General features: G+C 39.3%; 1 protein-coding gene across 3 annotated transcripts in view; it reads right to left on the bottom strand.

The window, feature by feature from the left end:
• Positions 1-19,637, bottom strand: part of ANK3 (ankyrin 3) — a 308,301-nt gene that overhangs the window by 129,140 nt on the left and 159,524 nt on the right. For all 3 annotated transcript variants that reach the window (XM_056494940.1, XM_056494941.1, XM_056494942.1), the window contains exons 2-7: positions 10,346-10,447; positions 9,791-9,889; positions 9,316-9,414; positions 5,923-6,021; positions 2,420-2,605; positions 530-628 (exon numbers count right to left, since the gene is read on the bottom strand). In XM_056494940.1, the coding sequence (XP_056350915.1) occupies positions 530-628; positions 2,420-2,605; positions 5,923-6,021; positions 9,316-9,414; positions 9,791-9,889; positions 10,346-10,447 (684 nt within the window). The remainder of the gene's footprint in view (positions 1-529; positions 629-2,419; positions 2,606-5,922; positions 6,022-9,315; positions 9,415-9,790; positions 9,890-10,345; positions 10,448-19,637) is intronic.

Here is a 19,637-nt window from a genome sequence, read left to right as displayed (position 1 = left end):
TTGGGTTTTTCCCCTGCTCTTCCAACTCTAACTTCCCTTTATTGTTTCCTGTCTTTCTTCTGCGTACATTATGGACTTCAAGGTCTCATTTCATTTCCTACTCATCCAGTTTCTCAGATTTCCTTTATGAATCACCTGGCTCTCGTGCATGCAGTGAAAGCACAGATGCTTTATTCACCACTACACCTGATGTTCACTGGAAGCAACTGCATGGTGAGGACAATTCAGCAGGGACACCTCACTCCTGCCATATGTTGCAGCTACAGGTGGAAGCATTTGTGTCACTGGATCCCAGCCCACCTTTTGCAAGGCTGGAACCATGAAAACAGCAGGTTCTTTTGATGAAAACAGAAGTTTGGGAGAGGAGGTCTTGAGCCCAGGGAAAGCCCCTTTACACCGGATGGTAACAGAACCAGCTCAGCCAGGTCAGGCCCCTTGGCTGGTAAGAGTGATGTGCCTCTCACACCTCTGTGCCAAAGGTGTTGCCACGTGGTGACAAAGCAAATTAAGCATAGCTGACAAAACTTACCCTTGCAGTGAAGTCCACGGCAGCACCTCGATTTAACAGCAACGTGGCTACATTGATATTCCCATAGTGAGCAGCTATGTGGAGGGGAGTGAACCCACTCTGCAAAAAAACAAAATAAAACACAACCAATAGATACTTTTTAAAAAATATCACACTAATACTCCACAATTCATGGCACATCACTGACAAAAGCTAGTAATAGGAGCCTGCGGCAAGTCATCACTCCAACTCTGTACTAGTTTTCACTCACTGATGTTCATTTATAGTTTCTAAGAGAGTCCAAATAAAGTCACATTGCTATGCAGGAGGGAAAAAAATTAACATAATTATTCTAGAAGAAAAGAAGTAGAATAAAACTTTCAGTTATTTCAGGAAAACAGAACCAAAACATTTGAATATTAAAGCAATGATCTGACTTTTATAAGAAATTAGCTTCTAACTAGAAATATACAGTTATTGGTATTATGTCAATCTTGCAAGTTAAATCTCTTAGAGATTCTTTGCAGAAGTTCAAATACAAGACATTTAATGATATTTGCTAACTGATTTTTATAAATGCAAAGTAGATGCAAATGAAAATAACATCAAAGACCATTTTAAATTATTAATATAGGGGTTTTATTCCAAGGGTTAGCACCATAAAGATCAGTCTCCCACTGTGGGCAATCACACTGGGTTATGTTCAGACATCAAGAGTTACCACCCTAATTAAAAGATGTCTTACTGATAAAATTACTTCAGCAACTGATTTTCATATATAAGTAGTTTTACCACCTATTAAAATAATGCTAAAACATGCAGCAATTCCATCAGTCCTGCAAAGTATGAAACCTTATGGGAACTAGATGCATTTCTAAATTTTTAGCAAGCCATGCTAGCTGCCACTGCCTTGCTTTGGGAGTTTTGCAGCTATAAAACCACTCTCAGATCATTCTATTTGCTGACACCATCAAGGTAAGTGTCATGCAGAAGCCTAGAATCAGACCTGGATGCACAACGTGACAGGGTTGTCTGCAGCTCTTAAAGCATCTGATAAACACATGCTCCACGAGAACCCCTGAAAACTCCATCTCATGTAATACGGCCCTTTTATGATGGCAGCTATTTCCCAAGAATGCTTCACTCTTACTTTTAAACCCTAGATTCAGCTGCAGAAAGCCCTGGTCTCTAAACTACAGTCTTCTCTAGCACATGCTACTTCATTTAATCTAAAGCAGGTGCCTATCCTATAATATGCGATGCAGACAGGAGGGAGAAATGATGCAGCAGCACTAAGTTATGGAGAAGTGATGATGCATATATATATTTATATATACCTCTGTTGTTCTATTCACCATCATCTAGGTTAACACATTTGGAAGCAAAAAGGGGGAAAAAATGAACGGTTAGTCCACCACTGGTGACATGGATGCGGAAAGCTTCATGATGGCTGTGTGGCATGGCAGCTTGGTTGGCAGCACGCCCGGCGCACACGGGAAGCTCCACAGGGTGGAAGCCGAATGAGCGAGTACTTTGAGTGCTAATTGTTACATGTTTACCGAAGTTCTCCAAGTAGCAATTGCACAACTGATCAAATGACAACTGTATAGTACCTACAGCTCACCACTGCTTTCAGGAGTGGTTTTCATTTCCAAGAGAATAATTAAAATAATGTTTTGTTTATTATTTTCCATTTGCAAGGTTTCTACAAGAGAAATTAACCCTGATTTAAACAGAAAGGAATGGGGGAGAAAGAGTCAAGGGAGGCAAATCAAATGTTATTCTTTATCAGGTGTTAGAGGAGAAAACTTTTCTGTGTAACTGCAGCAAAACAGCTCACATGGAGGGAGATCTCCCCTGGATGTGGTCAGCACCTGACAGCATCAAACCTTCTTGCTTTTCCCAACTGACCTTTGACTCCACGTCAGCATTGTGGTCGTTCTGCAGGAGCAGAGCCGCTGCCTTCGTGTCGTCCTTGCGAGCTGCGATGTGAAGGGCAGGAAGGCGGACTTTTCCCTTCGTGTCATTTTCCAGCAGCAGGGAAACCACCTGGTCATGGCCTTGCTGCAAAGCTACTGCCAAAGGTGTGAAACCATCCTGCAACACACAACGGGCACCGTCAACGCGTGTTCCAAACCTTCCACAGGGTGGGAAGGGGAAGCGAAGAGATCTCAGCGCTATGAACAGAGCTGGTCCAAATTCAACCAAGTGCAAGTTAAAAGTACCCTGCAAGGACCTTGAAATTGGAATGAAGTGCTGGTGAACAAAGTTCTGAATACTCAAAGCACCTTTCTGGCACTCCAGACACAACAAAAAATTATAAGACACAAATGACTGAGACTTGAGGAAAAAAAAGCATGAAATTACTCACAAATTTACAGTTAATTATACAGATACTTATGTAAGTGCTTAATTATATAAAAAGGTATAAAAAGCCAGAAATTAAAATTACAATCGCTAATGATGTCTCAATAGTAAATGATCAGCCATTCCTTAAGATAATAATCTATATTTTTATTATTATTTTTAAAAAACCCAATCAACTAAACAAACAAACAAACAAAAAAGCTCTATCCTCTAACATATTTTATATATCGATTTAAAATATAATAATTGATCAAGAATACCACATTCTCCTAACGTAGTGATGTTCTAGTCTTTATGAAAATTCTTTCTCTTTATGAAAATTTATATAATTTGATAGAAAATCCTCTTACAAAAAGAGGTTATTTACTTTCAGATTTGCTAATAATCAAATTGGTGGAGAATAAAAAACCTGAAAAACAGAAAGTTTTTATTTAACAGATTTTAGAGCAGATTCTTCAAACACAAAAAAAGTAAAGACTGAGATTTATAACTTTATGTTTTAATTTTGATTCTATCCTACAGATTCTTAGAAAACTAAAGAATTAAGAAGTCGTCATTTATATTCTGCTCCATCCCAAAAATCTGTCATTGCAACCCAGAAGCACATCCAGGTTTGCCCAAGATAATACCCATAAATCATTCAAAAAAATCACAAAGGAAAACTACTTGGGATATTTATTTATTCAGTTTGTCTCCTGAGGAATATATCCAAAGCCTGTACCACAAAGCCTCATTGCAGCTCAGCAAGCAAACATGTTCTTTCACTTTTCAACTACTGCTATCATCGTGAAACCGTGTAACTGTGAAATAAAAGTGCAGCAGTGACAGAGAAAAAGGTAGATCCTCACTTTATGTCAACAGTGCAGAATTGAAGTGTTAACTTTTTAACTTTTGGAATGAAAAGTAATGTTTTTGATATGGAATTTCTCTCTCTAGCTTCAAAACAAAGAACGCGTAAATCTAGGATGAGAAACAGGAGAGGTCCTGAAAAAGAGAGTTTTTCCAAAATTTTTGAGCGGAAGAAAATCCAAGAAAATCATAGAAATTCCTTGGTCCTAACAAACAATTTCCCCAATCTCCCCAGCCCATGAGGAGTTTCATGCTCATTTAACCAGGTGTCCCTGCTGCCTGCAGCTCCCCATCCTCTAGTAGCAAGGGCAGGGCACTGGGCTGCAGTCCTGGGGTGAAACAGCCACAGGAGCATGGGGTAGGAAAGATGCTCTGCAGCCCTGAAGGCCAAAAAACCTTTCTGAGTGTCCCCACACGAGGGCTCTGACAATATTGCTGTATGTGCAGAAATGGGGGCTCTTGCCTGGAGAGCCCTGGAGACATTGGCTTCCTGCTCTATTTACACATCAGAAAATTCAACCACTTCACAGAAAAATGGTGTAAACACCCACAACATCTTTTCTTGGAGGGAAACAGAACTGACTATTTTCCTTTAATAAGATTAGAACACCCTGATTAAATAGTTACTTTAAAGGATATTTAGCTAAGTGGCAATCCTTTAGTTACAAAAAGTTTCTGCACTTAGAATGATAAAGAGAAATCAGATTTATAAGAAAACTTGGACCAAGAGAAAATAAGAAAGAACACATAAGCAACTATCTCAAACAAGGAAAGCAATAAAGGTGCCACTTTTGTAGTCTGCTATCTTCAAATTAATTCTCCATGGATAAAATTAGATTGCACCTTATCATCAAGCTGAAATAGAAAAAAAGCTCAACCTAAAGTGACATACAATGCTCAAGGGAAAAACAGTACCAAACAAAAAATAACAGCACATTCAATTTTTTTTTTTTTTTTAATCTCTTTTCAGAAAACCATACTGTGGCAAGAGCATTTTCAGAATTCAGAACCTATTGTACATCTCTAGGACTTCCCTGTCTTCTTTCCTTCCAAGTTTTTACAAAGAAATAGAAATTAGTGCTCTGAAAACTAATTTTCAATGAATTTTCCAGATGTAAAGTATTTTCTTCTGGTATTTCTCCACTTTCATATCCTTGAGCATTTCCAGAAATGGTTCTGATGCACACTTTTAGTTATAATTAACTTCTAGTAGTTCTGGAAACACTGTTTTATCCATTAGTGATTCATTTTTCACAGCAGAAAAGGAATAAGATTTTCTTTCTGCGCCATTATACATTGATACTATGAGGTATAGTGGCAATAAACTAATTGTGCATTTCATATTGTTCAAAAACTTGGCCTTTTTCAAATAAGCATTATTCCCTTCATGGAAACAGTACTGGTAGAGCAATTAGAATTCAATAAATATGAAAGACAGCACATACTGAAGTACTTTTCTATATTTTGGTAGCAAAATCTTGGTAATAAGACAACCAAAAATTCACCAGATTCAACACCTTTCTCATTTACAACTATTAAGACATTTGTTATTTATTTTCCTCACAAGTTGTCTTATTTGAGTGAGAAGTTATTTTGTATTTGAGCTAAAATTGCTTTTTAAAGAAAGAAATATAAAGTGTTCTTCTAGAAAGATCACAGAACACCTTCAAGGATGGATCTTTCTGTCAGCTTGAAATTCTCCCTGAAGCACCAGGTGGGGTAACTGGATGCCACAGAGAGGGTATCAATATGGTAAAGAAGCAGTTCAGGAAATGCCCCAAGCCCAAGTAACCCTGGGTTTTCTCTGATAAAGCACAGGTGAACAGTTGTTCTTGCCTTATGGTTGCCCCCCCTTCTAATTTCTCACTATTTTTAATAAAAGCACAGAGAACTTTTATATTATACACACCGCTTGCCTGTGTGAGCACTTAACCTGAAAGATTAGCAGCTATGACTAAGTACACATCTATATTTAGAACTGTCTCTAGTTAAAGAATTTTTTTTTAATTTTAGAAATGGCAAGAGATAGTTTAAATTACTGAAAAGCCTGTAACTCTATTCATTAGCACACTTCACAGAGACAGCTTTTCATTAGTCTTTAAGATTGTATTTAAAAGACTAGTTTGATATAAGCTGGCAGAAATGACTGCTGAAACATATTTTGCTTTGTTCACAAAGTGTCAAATTCAAACTTTTACCTCTGTGGCAAGGCTTTGACTGGCACCATTGTCAAGAAGAAACTTAACAACCTCCAGGTGGTTTTCTTGGGCTGCCATATATAATGGAGTGAAGCCATTCTGAAATATGAAAACAAGAGTGTAAACACCCCACAAACATTTTACATGTTAAACATATCTGCCAAATGAGGGAATATCAGATGAAAAGCTAAAAAATTGTTTGCTCACACATGAGCTAATGGCAGGGTCTACACTGGCTTAAGTGAAAGTGGGAGAAGAGTAAAGGACACAGAAGAATCTTTCAGCTGACCAGATACAATTCCCACAGCTAAGCAAGAACAATTCTTTTCATATCAGCCTGGACGATGATTTGGTGGCAATGAGTTATGATTCCTGATAAATACAGCCACAGCATTGGAAATGCAAAAATGGAAATATAATATAAGTCTGTGGTGAAAGCAAGAGCAGTGACTCTTCAGAGTAATTAACTTTTTTTTTTTTTTTTTTTTTCCATTAGCTATGACTTCTCTTTCACTTGTGCCAGCTACTTCTGCCTTCCATCTCCTCAAAGAGCTGCCTTCTGAGCACACTCTGCTTGTGGGCACTGAGCTACTTCATATTTCAGGCACCAGATGTGAGGATCATTGGTTCTCAGCAGTTTGAGACAGAGGTTTATCAGTGTCTCCAACCACATTAGAGTATCTCTCAAATTATGCTTAAGTGATTGATTACAATCAGTGCAATACAAATATTAGAGGCTGCAGAGCTTAACTCGTTCTCTGGTGGATGCCTTTCTCTTACAGTCAATGCCTTTGTTTTTGCCTTTACCATAAACAGGTCACAGCCTGTCAGAAATTGATTTTTTTGGGATTAATATTAAGGCAATGTATTTTTTACCTTTTGTTCTAAGAATTTCTGAAATCTCTGCTACAGTTAAAAAGGACACTGACCTAGATTTTTCAGAAAACCAATGGGGCTGAAAATAGATGAGCTGAGATGAGTATGGTCATATGCTTACATCAAAGGAAAAACATCAATATTTTGGGCTTTGGAGAGATGTAGAGGGAGACCACAGCCTCAGATCTCTGGCAGGGAAACTGGGCTGGGCTGTAGCAGTGGCAGTGGAACAGCTGAGAGACACCTGACTGTCCCAGCAGCAGGGCAGAGGGGCAGGGCACACGTCCAGCACCCAGCACAGGAGAGCACAGGTGACCTGAGGCCAAGCACGTGGCCCTGCTGGCAGCAGCGACAAAGAGAGGTCACAACAAAGGACAGGAGGAGAGGAAACGGATGTTTGACCCAAGAGGAACTTTACCAGCAGCAAGGCACCAAGCAGCTGTGAGGCCACATGTTTTCAAGGCCTGCACGGGCAGCAGGGCCAGCTGCTGTTCCAGGGTGTTGGTATTTTGGTCTCCATTCAGGAAAGCACAGCTACAAGCACAAAGCAGCTGCTGAGGGGCTCACACAGCCCAAGCCCAAAGTTAGAAATGTGTTTAATGCACTCTCCAGAATAGAGGTTCAACAGTTCAGTTACAATACAACCAAAATTCTACTTAATTAAAAAACAGAGAAGCCAGGAAGCACTTGCTAAGGTACCTCATATGTCACCAGTGAACAGCAGCATTTCATGGCATATTCTATATCTATTTACTAACCCATCTGGAAACAAACATTAATTTTTTAGTTCCAAACATTTGCAATTAGAAAGGAAGCAGGAAACACTACCTAATTGTAAATTTCATGGAATAATTAATATGCAAAAATTCTCAAAACCAAATATTATTAGCCTTTGGAGGCAGAGCAGAACCTTTTCTCCTACGTTAAGTTTTTGTAAGGTTTTAAATATCTTTCCACCCCATACATTACAATTGCTTCTCTCTTTAAAAAGGGGCTGGAATTGCCAGACAGCCACAAGTCTGAAAAAAACATTTTGTCTTGAATAGTAATAAACAACCCTAAGAAGAGGTGTAAAATTCAGCCCCAGAACAAATTTATGGCTTTTGTTTTGTTTTGTTTTGTTTACAGAGATGATGATTTGGTTAAAGAAGGCCTAACACTGCAACTGTCAGCATGGAAGAGTTGTTACCTTCAAGGAAAGAGGAGGAAAAGCTCAAGTGAGGTTCAGTACCACAGACCAAGCTGGTCCAGGGCAATTTGATAACAGAAAGCACCAGGGACCTCCTCAAAAGCTGAATCCCAGCTGGGGTTTCCCACTGCCTGGAATTGATGTGGAATGCCCAATACATGTGTTACATGGGTGTTCCAAGTAAAGACATCAAAGGCCTCCATAATGGGGTGGGGGAGAAATAAATATTTAATTCTGGTATGTTAGCAAAGTAAGAGTAACATGTGGCAAAACCTTAGGGTATATGGACAATGCAGTTATATAAGATGTTTACAATCTCAGATTATTTTTAGTTTCAGGGCTGAATACACAAGTTCTCAAACACAAGTGGAAAAGATCCTGACAATCCCATCTTAATTTCTTTAACAGGAAAACTATAGCAAATATTTCTGCTTTTCTTTACTTCTTAATAGCCACCGGATATTTCACCTAAAAATACTTTATGCTGTTGTTTTTCTCTTTAAAATTAAGTTATATGATTCCTGGAACCAGATAGTGCTGTATCAAGCCAGTATAAGAGAGTAAGAAAGAACTGAGTCATTTATTTCTTTGTTCAGGTGAAAAAAAACATGAAACATAGACCACAAATAACTAACATTCTCAAAATAGATCCTGTTAAGTATTTTGCTCTTATTATTTGAAAGACCAATAAAAAACCCCCACCCACCTTCTTTAAAATGTATTTTTTAACAAACTTTTATTTTCATGCCCACACCTGTCTCTTCTCTGACACTGCCTGCCAGCCTCTGAGCAGGGAGAGCAGGAATGGGGTGGTATGCAGGACACCACTGCCACAGCCACATGACTTTCAACAATCTGTAGATTATGCATTTTTTGAGCCAGAGTTTTTCTATTTTGTTTTATTGCTTCTTCTGTAGCACCAGCCCTGTTTCCTCTCACTTCCAATTCTCTATAATTGACCTAAACATTTATTCAAAGGACTTGAACCAAACTTAGAAACTCTGCATATGCCTACAGTACCTCCTTGTACAAGGAAAGGGAATGGGCTCAACCAAGCCTGAGACAATGAATTATGTGAAATAGGATCCCTTTGAACATTTTCTCTCCCACTCTCCTGTTCTATTGGTGTCTCTTCCAACTCTAACATGTAGCAGCTCATAGGATACCCAGGGCAGATCTGAGGTTGATCTCACTGACTATCAACCCTATTTTCAAGAGCCAACATTAACACAGTAAGATCTACCAAATACATTTACTAATATCAGAGAAGAACAATTTAAATGCCAGCAAAGCTGTTGGTAGTAGCAAACAGGGACATATGGCTTTACCTGAGACTGTGCATTGACATTGGCCCGATTTGTAACCAGCACTTTGACAACTTCTGCTTGTCCAGCGAGGGATGCTATGTGCAATGCTGTGTTTCCTTTCTGGAATTAGAGACAGTGACATTTGAAAAGAGTACAAAACCTGAGCTTGAATATATAACAATCAAATCAAGAACATCTTCCACTTCAGAATATAGTTTTTCTTGCTGAATACTTCTAATGGGTGTGTTATTCTAGAAGACATGGCATGGACAGAAACCAAAAGATGAATCTACAGTGTGTTCAGTAAATCTCCTCCCTAGCAATCTGTGACATTTACTATCATCTACTATCATTGCTTCTATTAAACTATTCTTCTGACACCCCAGCAGTGGAAAATGGGCAATTACTGCTGCAGCAGCCTGTAATCACTTGGCCAACACTTCATGCCCAGGGCCAGCAGTGTGAGCAAAGGAACAAACAGATAGGTCTGACTGACCTTTGTGGCTGCATCCACACTGGCACCTCGCTGGATCAGCTCAGAGACAACTTCTACGTGCCCTTCTTTGGAAGCAAGATGGAGAGCATTCAACCCATTCTGATTTAAAGAAAGGGAGGGGAAAAAGAAAAGCAATTAGAAGGATTACCAAGTGTTTTCCAGCTTACCAAGCATATGAGGAAACAAATTATTACTATTATTAGAAAAATCACACTTAGGTAAACTTTACAAGAGCTACATTATATGGACAGAGTAAGAATTAAATCAAGATATACTAGTTCTGGGATCTTGAATTCTGTGTGCTGTTCCATGATCTAATGCAATACAAATTGAATGAAAGATAAGGTAGCAAGTTCTCCAAGTGCAAGTGAAATGGTCTCTGGGTAAAGGGTTTAAAAATTAAAAAAAAAAAATTTAATTGGATAAGATATGGCAAACATGGTTCATCAAAAAACATGCAAGTTATCTTTGACATGAAGTGATAATATAATGAGAAATCTGAGAAACAGTAAGAAAAGCATTTATCCAGAAAATTTGACCAAAATATTCTTCAACCTGATTTGAAATGTTGATGTCCACTCCATTTTTTAAGTAGTCAAGTGCCTTTTCCAAGTTGCCAGCTCGAGCTGCTCTCAGGTAACTTGCATTTGTGTCAGACTACAAGAAAAAAGAAGTCCCATTAGAAATTATGGCACAGTATAAAAGCACATTTAGGTGACAAAGAAATTATTAATGATACAGCATATTGTACATCAGCTTAAGTAGACATAAAAGGATCCCAAAACACTTTATCAAATGTGGGTCAAACCCCGAGCAGGCAGCACGAGGCTTGACTTCACACATGAACATGAATTATGGAGCACTGTCTCACACGCAAGGCCAGCAGCCAGGGACACATCTGGCACCCAGTGTGGCACACAGCCCTGGGGAAGCTCAGGTCTGGGCTGCAGGGAAACCATGCTTCCCTTTCAAAGGTGCCACACCACTTCTAATATTCATTTTGAAAATACTCAATCAGTATTGTGAGAACTAATCTGAGAGATTAAAAAAATAATAATTCAAAATACTTAGAAATTCAAAAATTCAAACACCTTGAAGTACTGGGTTGCTGGAATTTAAAAACCCATGGTTCCACAAATTGAGACATTTTCAAATTTCATGTCTGCTAACATTTTTATTTGTTTTCTCCATTCTCCTTCACTTCAGGGCACATTTTATTGACAATGCCTGTCCATATTCAGTGAAGAAAACAGAAATCTCTAGGTACAGGGCCATTATATAAACTGTATTCTCCTTTTTTTCAGACCTTGCATTAAAGATAGCTATGCAAATTTACTTTATGATGACTTCAACTTGAACGTAAGGACAGCAGAAATGTTGGTTAAGTCATGACAGAATCACTGAGACCAAGTCCCATCCCCAGAGGGTTTTAACAAGTTATGCAAATATCCACAGAGGACAGTTTAGATAATGCTGATCCTGCCTTGGAGCAAATGCAACGAACTGGGTTAGCTTTCAAGAGGGACAAATCACACAGTCGTTGATTTTATCTGTGCCACAGCTTTCCCTGGCATCTTGGACAGTCAACGTATTTTTTGTGCTCTCTTCTAGGCTGGTAAAGCAGGAATTGTCTGGGTTCTTTCCCTCTCAGTATCACGTCATCCCAGGCTTACATCATTGCAGCTATCAGTGCATTGAGAAGTTTTAACATTTGGAAAGAATGCAACAACTATCTTTGGACTAAACAATAAAGGCAGTTAGTGCTAAGAGAAATACAAAACACCCTGGCACCAAAGCCCAGTTACTTATCTGTTGCTCAAATAATTATTTTCTTTTAATCCCAAATTTCTAGATTTGCACTAGAGTTTTTTCCTCTCCAGTCAACACAGCCACTGTAAGCTGGACCTTGTGTTCAAGCATTGCTGCAAGCCCATCAGAAGTCAACTTTACATGCAGGATGAAGAAACCTTGGGCATGATGACAGCAAAATGGTAAGTAGGTAAGAAATCTGCTTTTCTCCTTGTACCTATACCAGCTACAAGACCATTTTACTGGTACTTCCAATAAAACAAGTTCTCCCTTTTAAGGAGAAAACCATTACACATGAACTCCTCATTTTCTCCCCTGATTTGCACACTTTGCATTCCACTTTACAGTGATAAGTCACCAGCTTACAGCCTTCCCTGCTTTTTATCATTCATTCCCAAGCATGCCACGCTGATCATTACAAAGCAGCTTCTGCAATGTCCTTCCAACAGAACAGCCTCCAAATAGTGGTGTTCAGTCAGGCTTTCTCAAAAATAAGGTGCTGCTACAAAGTACACAGTACTTCGTAAAGATCTTTTACTTTACAGAACAACTGTAAAGACCATGGGGAAGAAAAGCTGCCTCGAGAGCTGCTTTCGTTTGGGAGACCATCTGAGTTGTGCAATGCAGATTATTACAGGAGACAGGTCATATTCTCAGTGCTTAGCAACAGCAGTCACTGGGGTAAAAAAACAGGTCAGCATTTTATCAGCATTACTAAAGGTATGAGCGAGGACTCAATAGAGCTTTTTGTCAGAGGGTAATGGCATCTCTGTTTGGCACAGTCAGCAGGGGGACCAGAATTAACATCAGCTGTTTACAGCTGCTCCTGGGTGGGGAAGGGATGCAGCTCACTCTGGAAAATCAGATCCCGGCAGTCGCATTAATACATGCCAGACAAGGAACACTGCTTGTCTGCAGACACGTTCTAATCTATTTGTTCAAACAAAATGGAGGGGGAGAGGCAGAAGAAGCGATAAATAGTTGATAATCACATTAATTGCTAACTGTAATCTCACTGTTGAGGAAGAATAATGCCTGTGTCTTTTACAGACTTGGCCATGACTTTTGGACTTAAGGGTTCAGAAGACTTAATCACTCTTGGAAACACTCACTAACAGGAGGAAGGATAAAGTTCAGGTCACAAGTCCTAGCCTAAGGCCATATAAAAATATCTCAAACCAAACTATCTCAGGTGCTGCTAAGTGATGCACAAATCCTGAAATCACTCAAGCTAACAGCATGTCCTCCTTTGCTAGTCATTCCTCAAAACTCACTCCAAAACAGCTAAAAGTGTCCAGACACACCACTGATACCAGCAGCCAGGCTGCCATCCAACAGCAGGGCCGGCCCAGCACCCGGCTCACCTGTCAGCCTGGACTCTCAGTGCTCAGACAGGCGCCCAGCACAAGGGCACTGTGCAGGAAAAGCAGCACTGACATGTGCAGGCATGACAGCAGCAACTGGGAAGCACTCAGAGAAGCTGTTAAAGACAGCAAGCTGGGAATAACCCAAACCCTCCCTCAGTTCAGCTGGTCTGAGTTGGCACTTCCAGTTTCCACCTTACTGGTTTCCAGTTACCTGAATGTGATGTGAGCCCATGTGTGAAAGTGCACGAGCTGCCTTAGCACACAGGGTGCTCTGAAAAAGGGGAAAACCTTTTTTTTCTGCTCTTGGCCGATGCTTCCAAGCCCTCAGATGGGGTTAGCTCACCCTTTCTGGGCCACCATGCACAGGAGCCTTGAGATTTGCACAGAGGGATAACAGACTGAGCGTGTACAATTGTGTGAGAAGTTCAACAGGGTTTCTGGGAGATTCTCCATCCATTTCCACCTCTGCCATAAGCAGAAACAAGCACTAATATTAGAGAGAAAACACGGACAACCTTGTTGGAAACCAAAAGCAGTTTCAGCCTCTCTAAAAGTAGTATTGCCAGCTTCCAATTCCCCTATAACATTACTTCCATATTCTCCTATAAGGCACTACTTCAGACCTGCTCAGAGAGAGGAGAGACTTTCAAATTTTTTCTGCCTTGCAAAATGTCTTGAGTATGCATGTTAAGACATGTCACTTCCAAAATCATGAAAAAAAAATGAACATTCTCCATCCAAAATGTAAGGAATTGATCAAAAACATCAATCCAAAACTTTTACATTTCTGAACCCAAAATTCCCCAACTTTACATTTGCATTAAAGCCTAAATTTATTCGTGTTTTTTTAATACCTCAGTAGAGTAGAAAAATGTTATTTGCAATTGGCACTGTTTTGTTTAAAAAAGAGCCTCTTGGAGTCTCTGCTACAGCCTGTAAATGACCTCAGTATTACAGACAGAAACAGCACCAGAGCCTAGGCTCAAATCAGTGGAGAATTTTAAAGATCAAAGAAGCATAACAATAACGTTAATAATTACTTATCTGGATTGCCATCTTTCCTGGAAGTCCATGTCATAAACGGATAAAGGACCTGCTATATGTAATGCATTAAAAACCACATTAAAGGGAAAAGGATTTTGGGTTTCCAACCATTGCCCAGGATACCCATGTGCACCTTTCTGTGGGCAATTCTTCTCCATATGCCCATTTCCACCTTCCACACTAGCTGGCATCTGAAAAGAACCCCACACAGACAGAACAGAAACAGACACTGTCCACAGGACATTCTCCCACCAGATATTTATTCTTCACTAATTAAACCTCAGTATTCCTGAGAAGCATTCTGGATGCTTGTAGCCAGTTCAGATCCCTTGTCTCTTTTTTTTTTTTTTTTTTTTTTTTTTTTTCTGTGATCAATCCCAATATTAAATGAAGATGAATATTGGCTTTTGATTCTTGAACAACAGGCATAGGACACATCAAAACACCCTGAATCTCAGATACTCTTGCAGTCAGCCACAAAGATGGCAGCCCTTCCCATGCATTTGCACTGGATCTCTGTTGTCAGGCTACGCCCCTGAAGCCTTTCCTTGCTCTCTCTTCCTGAGGCTGCTACCTTTTCAAACTATATATACAGATTAAAATTAAAAATCAAGATTTTTACAAGTGTTTTAATTCTTGGAGAGACAAACTTCAGATCCTGTGTGCAGCATTTAGATCTGAAATGGCTATTCAGAGAATATTTAATAAACAGTGGATTTATGGGAGCACCAGTACTGGTGAACTTCACAGGTGGTATGATTACTTCTCGCTCTTCCCATACTTTCTTGGATGAAAAAGGGACTGTTTCTAATTTTAAGAAATGTGCAAATGCACTCAACTGGCTAATGAAGGCAGGTCTAATGCAATATGTATTTCTTGTCGATTCGTGTATTTCCCTTTAACGTATGACATCCCTTCTCTAATGTACAGCAGGCTGATGAGCTTGCAGACTGCAGGCTGCCTGTAGCACACAACAGATTTTCTAGTCTGGAGCTAATTTTCAACATTCATCCCAGGGACATCTCAGGAAAGGGCTGAGGCTGAATAAACTGTGCTGGCAGCAGCACTCCATTTGCCAGCCCTTCTTTACTTTATGGTCCCCTAGTCCTGCCACAAGATGAAGTGTCTGTGGTACACAGGGACCTGAGAACTGTTTCCCCACTTTGAGGAAAAACTGCATGAACTAAAAATATTTCTATTACCAAAGACTAACTCCTAAGTCACTTGGATATTACCTTAAGCCTCCAGAAAATGCTAATGCTGACTCATGCTAGCAAATACATATTCACTCTTTTTCTTTAAGTGTTTCCAGAGAAGTAAGAGATTATTTATCATGGCTAAAGATAAAAAACTATTATCAGCAATTTTTTCATAGGCTGTCAGTCCAGGGTCTGGCCAGTTTTTTCATGGGACTAGAGAGTGCTCCTTAAGAAAACAGAGAATACATGTTATTGAGTGAATCTTTGAAAATGCAAAGCCATTATTTTTAATAGGCACAGGCCTTCTCCCATACTGGTAGTATTTTATTATGTTCATCTCTCTTTCCTTTGTGTTCTGCTTACAGTGGCCTCTTTTTCAGATTAAAAATCCAGTCTTTTTTTTACATTGGGAGCAGGGTTTTGTTTTTCACTCCATCTTTAACAGTAGCTGTTGTGAAGGGAAACCCCCAGTAAGTTCCCATTGTGCCAGAGCAGGATGCATTCTGGCTTGAGTCCCAACAAAAAGATGCTAACCATGCCTAACATTTGTTGTGGGGGGAGGCAATGACCTCTTTTTAAGGGATGAACTTATGTTACTTCCATTTGGAAATGTGCTCAACAATGAGAGTCTTTGCAGCAGCATGAGGTGACCTGAGGAAATGTATGATAACATTTTCACTTATTTTGATAAAGGTGGGTTTATTGCAGCTATTGGCAATTTTTTTGCAGGAAGGCTTAACTCTGATGGGCAGTAAGCATGACACTGGAAATGGGAGGACCTTGGCATTTCTTAGATTTTGCTCCTATGCTATTTTAGAATTGTCTTTCATGCAAATGTGTTACCCTCACTTGGTAAGCAACGAAATTTTATTCCAAATAAATGACAGTGGCAAATTAACAGCAGTGTCTGAACCATGTGAAATAAACCAGCTACATCACTGCCATGGGGAGACCACTCATTCTCCAAGAGGCTCTAATCCCTTGTATCTCTCTGCTACCTTTTAACTATGTCACTATTAAAAATTTTCTTTATTAGAAAGGGGGCTGATTGTACCAGATGAATGATGCTCTCTGTGCAAACAAGTACTAATGCTTTACATACCATATTACCATATGTGTTTTCCTCTGATAAGGGTGTACCAGCCTTGGGCCAACTGCTATCTGCAGTTGTGCTGTTAATTACCCTTCAGAGACATGCTTTTGAGATCACAGCCCTAAACACAACCTCAGGGCAACAGGGAAAGCTCCACTCCTAGTGCCTGACAATCCAGAGGATACATCTTTTGGTTAGGGCAGGCCAGCTGTTTTGAATATGATTGCAAAAAAGAGAAACAATATAATTACTAATCAAAAACCAAACTAATCCCTCTAATTGTTTGCCCTATTCAGTTTAATCATCAACTTTCTTTGATCATATTGGGCATGATAAAGCAGCCAAAGATATGATGCTATTTGCAATGTCCCCATAAAGGGCTCTATGCCAGCTAGGTAACTACAGTATGTTTTCCACAGGTTAAAACCCACACTATTAGGTATTAGGCTGTGTGAATATTTCTTCTTGGTCACAATACTGGAGGCTAAACTTCTTGTATTTCTGCAAAATACTGCATGTGAATCTGCACAATAGCCAACTGCATTTTCAAGAACTCAATCCCTGTACAGTGATCAATCTTATCATGTTTGCAGAGAAAAATGAAATGTTTCCAGAAAAATCACAAATCTAAGGAGTTCAAAACAAAAGCAGAAAATGCACTTTAAATGCAGGTCCTTCCTTCTAGAAATCTTTGACCAGACTAGGAAAACATTCATGCAAGCAAGCCCCTTTCTTTATTAGACCACAAGACAAAGTGCAAGTTTAGTATATACCATTTTCAAGACCCCTTGGAGCCTTCTTGAGGACTGTCTTGGTGAAATGCTGAATATGAGCCCTGTTCCCTTGGAAAATGGACCACTTGGAGTGGAAGGTGGTTCAAAAGGATGCAGAGCCTGAGATGTCAAGGCTGGTACATCCAAGAACATTTCACAGCTTCCAGTAAAGAAGGTGCTTGTGACTGCCCTTAACAGCAGAGAGGTCTAGAGCCTGTTGTTTGCTCGAAGTGACAAACACCTGCTGTGAAGCTGTGATGCAGCTCACTGTGCAAGTTGCTTAGACTTTGTGCATGCAGCCTTCTTCACTCCATCCTGTGACTTGTGACACCACTAATCCCACCTGGTTGTCTTTAAATGTCTGAATGCCTGCTCCTTAAGAAAGCTCAAGTGTGAGATAGAAAGGAAAAAACCAGTTGTTATTCTTTTGATTTTCTACAAACAGGAAAGAAGGTTGTGATTTCCAAGGCAAAAAAGACACTGAATTATAGCAAATTCTTGCCTAGCATCCACATATAATACCTATGATATGTTGAACATAACATCCACGTTGAAAACACCCCTAAAGATGTCATCTCCACATTTTTTACTTGCCAACATAGATACTCAACAAATACAGAATAACTTATCTGCAATTCTATACAAAATTATGACCTGACAACGCAACTAAAACCATCTGAACTGAGATCTGTTCACAGGGACAAACTTCAGACAGGAGGCGAGGGTCTACACTGTTTTCATTTGAAGTACAGGTTTGATGTGCCAGCTTCACCTGAAGAATTTATGAAAACAATTACTGCCGTGAATGTTTAAATTAGTAACACCAAAAGCAAGACTGAGGACTACAAAAATCAATGTGCATCTGCAAAACACACACAATCTTTCTAAATATGCAAGAACAACAAATTACAAGATAATTTCAATGAGAAAACAATGAAGAAGTCTATAAAAAGACTATAAAGGTCTTTAACAGTGACTTCTCAGCTATCAGACTGCACTGGATGAAAAGATGAATGACAAGGTGAATTGGGACACATTCTGTTCAAGACCCTAAGACTGGTACAATCCCTGGTTTCACCAGTGAATCGCTCTACTCCATTAGAAGTGACAACCATGGTAAGAACCAGGCCCTTTGTGACCAACTCACATGCATAAGTAATGAAAAGGATCTGATGCATTAAAAAGCAAAAGATTTGGGCATTTCAAATTCAAGATTCATTCTCTAGGCTGAAGATCTCAGCAGCTAGAAGTTTATCACAAATTCTGGGAAGAAACTCCTGATCCCATAATGACTCATCTCTCCCTCTCTTTTAAGTTTTCCTATCATACAAGTGAAAAATAAATCACCAGCTTTCATAACTGCTACCACAGTCACAAAGAGCCAGAGAAGGGGCTGGATGTGCTTCGAGGGTTTCTTCTCATGTTTATATTCACCTGAAAATAATAACTCTCTTATATGTCAAGTTAGATGAGATGCCATTGATCTCTTCCCTGCTATTTTTTTCTCAGAAACTAACTATCCAAAGAGCAAGGAGATAATTTCAGCATATCTCAGGCCCAAGTTTAAAGTCACTTCCATGCTAAAGTCACTTTCTTCAGATCACTGCATGAATAACATCAGTCAGTCCACCTCCTCTTCTCTTTGAGCATCTTATTTTAGAATCAGAACCCAAAAAGGAGAGGAAAAGAGTTCAACTCTTGCCAAAACATTTTGTAAACTGGTTTTATTTGTCTATAATTTCAGGGGGGGGTGGGGATCATATAAACCTAAATGAGATAATACCATGGATTTTAGGGGGAAAGGGTTTTATTGACTATAGAAGTATTATGTAAATATGCTTCAATCAGATGTGTGAAGTTAGTGGTAATAACATGGAGAAAACTCATGTCAAGGGAAGTGTCATGCACATAAATTTTCCATGAAAATACCATAGGAAATAAGCTATAGAAACTATAGACAAGCAACATAATCTAATAAGAGCTTTCACTACCATGAATTCATAAATTTCCACTTAATGCTGGCTTTTGAATTCAACTCTCATTTAAAACCAAACTGAGTCTGCCTTGGAACTTTGAAATTATATCATTAAAGGTTGCTTGATGATAACTGGTAAAGCCATTTCAAAGGTGGCAAAAGTACATGCAGACACACACCAACTTACACTGCAAGCTTTGCAAACCCCACATAAAATTAAAATTTATGCCTTTTTATGCTAAAAAGGCATTTGAATGGGTACCTACTAGAGGTTTAATTTTTTGAGGGGGGGTGAGGGGGCATTTAGTTTAGGATTCTTACAAGAATTACAAACCTTTATCAGTTTATGAGTGCCAATGCATAGGTTTCCATAGCAGGGATTACGACCCCTTTCAGGAGTAAAGAACCTCTTCCTTTTATACATCTGAACAGCTTGCTGAAAAGTTTCTGTCTGGAGAGCTTCACATGGCTGATGTGACAGACAGAGAACCTGAAGGGCTAGAGAAAATTGTCTAAAGAATTCCTGAGTACTAAGAAGACTCATGAGGCAAGATTTGCAGAGCAGTCATAAACTTGCTACCAGTTAG

The sequence above is a fragment of the Oenanthe melanoleuca genome, chromosome 6, assembly GCF_029582105.1.
Source record: "Oenanthe melanoleuca isolate GR-GAL-2019-014 chromosome 6, OMel1.0, whole genome shotgun sequence".
NCBI lineage: Eukaryota > Metazoa > Chordata > Aves > Passeriformes > Muscicapidae > Oenanthe > Oenanthe melanoleuca.
This window is presented reverse-complemented; position numbering and strand designations above follow the sequence as displayed.